The 5,000-nt window shown below is 40.0% G+C and overlaps 2 protein-coding genes across 2 annotated transcripts in view; both read right to left on the bottom strand.

Moving 5' to 3' along the window:
- LOC138018799 (uncharacterized) overlaps positions 1 to 749 on the bottom strand; it is a 54,028-nt gene extending 53,279 nt beyond the window's left edge. Inside the window, exon 1 of the mRNA XM_068865474.1 lies at positions 251 to 749. Coding sequence (XP_068721575.1) covers positions 251 to 305 — 55 coding nt within the window. The 5' untranslated portion in view covers positions 306 to 749. The remainder of the gene's footprint in view (positions 1 to 250) is intronic.
- Positions 1 to 5,000, bottom strand: part of LOC138018714 (protocadherin-like protein) — a 242,109-nt gene that overhangs the window by 55,581 nt on the left and 181,528 nt on the right. The window lies entirely within an intron of this gene.

Here is a 5,000-nt window from a genome sequence, read left to right as displayed (position 1 = left end):
TCTATATATAAATCCAGTGATGAGACGAATTATGGACCAAAATTTGTCTTCAACAGATTCCTCTGTAAGAATGTCTTACAGACGCTTACGGCTTTAAATTTCCCACGAACTTCCTCTTGTTCGTCATCCAGCATTTTGTACATTTCGACAACATTTTCGTGCCTCTGGAGGCTGTTTAAAACCCACTTACAACTGGGGTGGTTCCGAAGGAGAAAAAAAATGACAGTGTACTAGCAGCTTGTGCCCCTACCTGAAATCACGGTAATAACTGAGAAAATGGCAGAAAGAGACAGAACCAAGTTCATCGCTGACAAGAACTGACTGAAAGGCAATTTGGCCGACAAGAAACTTGAGCTGAACTCCGTCAGGTTACGTTAACTCCTTCTACCGTTTGAGCCACTCAAGGAGTACCAAGAGAAAAGGAAAATCGACTGCCAACACAGTCGGCAAGTATGATACTGTTGTCAAAAGTACAGTGAAAACTTATATTTGACATTTGACCTTGATGCAGTGGGAATCTAAATAAAGCATGCTTTGCATACAGACTCGATACAGACTGAGAAAAAGTGACAGATGCATCCGCTGTAACGGATGCATATCTGTGAAATTCCCTGATCACTTCTCAGTTTTCAGTTAGTGATGAATATTTTGAGTGAACCTCAAAGTCTATTTAATCACGAAGGCATCTTGGTGACAGAAACGTATTGAGACAACAGAGTCGTCATGAACATGCAAAATAGTTGGTCGGATACTCTTCAGTTTAAGACGCCTAAGGGCATTTCCGTGGGAAGCACCAACAGTTCGCACAAATAGTCCAGTTATAGCATGTTTAGTTGGAGGGAAGAAATCACTGGTAAAAGTTGGAAAGTGGTGAAAGTTTACCAGACTGGTGACCCTGTAACTTTGTAGCTGCTACTTGTTGTACAAAAGAGAAATAAAATGTATCTATTAATTCATACAACTAAATTTGCCCGCGGAAACACTCAGCACAACAGTCATCAGAATTTGCTTTTACTAAAGATTGTCGAAAAATGTCAGGATATTAACGTGAGGTTTCTTTGGAACACTGGATGACAAGAATGAAAAAGAAGCTCTCTTTTTGCCCCCATCTCCCCCTGATCAATGTTGCCCAGACGAAACAAAGCATGTCGAACCTGGGCTTATCAACATTGGTTGTAGGGGGGAGGGGGATTGCTAATAATGTGCGATATTGAGGACATAGTTCGCAAAATAAGCCTTGTTTTTAATATTCTCAACCCTTTTTGTCCAAGATTGTCTGGGGATCATTTTGCCCAAGAACACAAAACATCGGAGTTTAGGCCAAAAGCAGAGTTTTCTTAACAATTTTGTCCAAGATTGTATTTGGTATAAACTATCAAATATCTGTCTGTATGAGAGTGTGAGCACTCCCATATGTTTATAGTATGTAAAACTCGTCTTCTCATCGCTGATACACAGTAAGTTGTCAAGGATTACTTGTCATACAATAACATTGCGTGAAGCAAACATTGTTACAGTAGTGCATTATTAGCCATGTACGTGAATTGTTTACATAAGATAGGGTCCTGTTTACTTTACTCTACTGCACTGCGAATTGCTGTTCTTTTACATCGTGGAATTCATACATTAATACGATTAAGAAGTAAGAGATCTACTGAGTCCTATAACGAGGACAATATTAAAGAGTTATATCAAAACCAGTCGGCCTTGCCCTAGCGGTTTTTGCCCACTTTGGTTTACACTGATCAATATGTATATACAGATATGAAATTATCGCAGATATATTTATGTAAAATTACACACAACAAGGAAATTGCACGGTTAACAACGGTAAATTTTGTGTGTTCTTTAAGTGACATAGATTTACGGCGAAGGAATGAGAACTTTTGGTCGGTTAACGTGATTTGAACAGATTTGAGATATTTTTCATGACCAGTCTTTTTTTAGCCAGCCGGTGTGTTAATCGTTGAAATACGTCACTTTTTGTAAGAAATGTAGAAATCTCATTGATTTTGCTCATAGCGGAGCTCCGCGCACGCGGAGCACCATAGTTAAGAAAATATGGTAACCCATCGATGTGAGAAAATTTGGTTTTATAGCCATGACGTCATGAACGTCCGTACGTACGTCCGTCCGCCCCTTCATGTATGCCAATGTGACCAGTACACGTAACCATATCACGGGCTCAAGTTTAAAGCTCATCGAGGAGGCAATACTTCATTTGACACTGTAGCTACAATCATAGACAAAACTGTTGGGAAGGTTACCACTTTTGACGTATTCTTTGCTTCTCTCCCCACCCCCCTGATTCAATGTTGCGCAAAACTAAATGCTTTTCGTAGGAAATTGTAGTGTTACCTTCCAACATTGAATAGGGGGGAGGGGGGCTTTATAAGAGAACGAGAAAGTGTTTTTTTGCGCCTTAACAGAAGCGGGTTGAAACACAGCTCTGGTGGGGTTCATTTATATAACCTTCCCAACTACTTTTGTCTAGGATTGTCTGAAAATTCTGGGTGTGGCCGTCATTGGAAATACTACTTTTTTATGCTAGCGTTCACAGTTTCGGTGAAAAAACAAACATAACTATTGCTTTTTGTAATATTTATATGTTTTTTGCCATGTTAGGATAAATTGTAGGCGTTTGCTTGGTTATAAATAGGGGAAAGTTTAACTGTCATATATGCATTAGGATGTCTTGTTGTATATTAAATTGTAGAGCAAATAAAATGATGACAATTCCTTCACGAATTAACAAAAAGGGGAGGAGTCTAGATGATAGATAATGAAAGCAAAGTATATATTGTTAAAGTTGGTGGAGTTCACGGACTAAACACTTAGAATGGCGGAGGTCAATTTCACTTTGCGAAGTCGAGATCAGCGCCTTGTGTATCTTTTGACATACAGTAGAGCCGATTTGGAGAAAGTTCCCACTAGGGATGTATTTGCCGAAATGGTTTCGTTGGCTTGGATGGAAATGGCTGGTGTGAAAGTTATACAGTGGGTTGTAGCGCGTGAATTACACGCTGATGCAGGTGCCTCGGAGAGCCATTCGCATTATCACATGGCATTGAAGCTTGAAAAACGCGCTCGTTGGCTGAAGGTACGCAAGTTCTTGGACGACGGCTACGGCATCAAGGTCAATTTTAGTTCCAATCACAACACGTACTATTCAGCGTACAAATACACAACAAAGGAAGATAGAGATTGTGTACACTCAGAGGGCCACCCAGACCTCGGAAACACACCTCCACCGAGAACTGAAAATGCTATTTCCGGTAATAAAAGAAAAGCAGCTCGCAGTGCTAGAGTTTCCAAGAAAAGAAAGCGCGGTATGTCCATGTACGAGGTGACTCAGTTCATTCAGGCTAAGAATGTCAAATCACGGCTGCAGCTAATGTCCATTGCGGCGTCACAAAATCGTGAAGGCAAAACGGATCTTGCTCAATTTATATGTAACAGGGGTGGAAAAGCAGTTGATGAATGCCTGGCTGTTGCACACGAATTGGCAACTGCAGAAGCGAAATTTGCACGCTCAAAGAAAACTCGCATCGAACTTCTGCACGACAACTATACAGGGGAATGCGTAGCTGAATGTAATGGCGAGTGGATGGGGGTAGCAGTGCATCTCCTCACCAGAAATGAGATTAGCGTCAGTGTTTTTGCTCAGGCGGTCTTCACATTGTTAGAGAAAGGAAGGGGGAAGTACCGTAATATTTTTATTCACGGTGTTGCAAATTGCGGTAAGAGCTTCATGCTCTCCCCATTGAAGGCCATATACGGCACGTTTTGCAACCCTGCAACTGGAACTTTTGCCTGGGTAGGGGCGGAAGAGGCTGAGATAATTATGTTGAATGATTTTCGCTGGAAACCATCCATTATAGCCTGGGCTGACTTGCTGCTGTTGTTAGAGGGAGATATAGTTCATTTACCCGCTCCAAAAAATTTCTCCAAACGCGACATTGAGCTAAGCAAAGATACACCCATCGTCGCAACATCAGATGCGCCAATTGTTTTCATAAAGGGAGGAAGTGTTTGCCACGCGAACACCGAAATGATTAATGTAAGGTGGCGATTTTTCCATTTCTGGAGACAAATTCCACCATCAGAAGAACTCCAGTTGGCGCCATGTGGTCACTGTTTTTCTAAACTTATTTTAGATAACATCAACGGAGATACGTTCTCGACTTAGAGTCACGTTTCTATTGTATTGGCTTATCTTATTTTGATCACCCGCGTCGATAACTTACAGTTCACATTACTCCCAACATGACTCCCAACATTACTCCATTTTCAAAGCCTAAAATAATGGCTTTCAAGCCAAGCTGCAGATAAAATATAGAAACTGGAGTGTAAAGGGCTTTAAAGGAAATAGTAATAGGACGTTTCATGGCAATTTTAGCTTTATTTTAGGTAAATTACAACATTACTCCATAAAGAGGGCTTAAATTGAAATAACAGATCTAATTAACTTTATGAATACACGGTTTCAATGGAGTAATGTTGAAAATAAGGAGTTTCAATAACTTTTGTCCATAATAAGAGAGACATCGTACGTATTCTAGTATGCTTTACATATAACTACGTTATTGTTGCAAAATATCACATTCATTGGGCAAATATTTCGTATTTTCTGATGGAGTAATGTCATGGAGTAATGTTCAAATACGTGTGGATTACCTTTCCCAAAATAGGACAATGATTGACACTCCATCCTACTAGCGCCAGTAATCACTTTCAATTTACTTCTCTAATGTGACTTAAAAATGAACGTGGCAATTTCAAAATTGTGTTCTACATGTACAGGATAAATTGACTAAGGTATCTTACCAATTACATGCTATCTAATACTTAGTTCTACGACCCTTGCCTTGAATGATTAATTTAATTCTTGTGGGCATACTTTCTATTGTCCTATCAATAACAGCAGCATCCATCTCACTAAGATTGCGCAAAACTCTCCTTCGAAAGTCCTCAAATGATTCTTTGTTAATGCTTCTTTC

This window comes from Montipora capricornis, chromosome 10 (assembly GCF_036669925.1).
Source record: "Montipora capricornis isolate CH-2021 chromosome 10, ASM3666992v2, whole genome shotgun sequence".
NCBI lineage: Eukaryota > Metazoa > Cnidaria > Anthozoa > Scleractinia > Acroporidae > Montipora > Montipora capricornis.
Note: the sequence above shows the minus strand (reverse complement) of the source record. Positions and strands in the feature narration are given on the sequence as shown.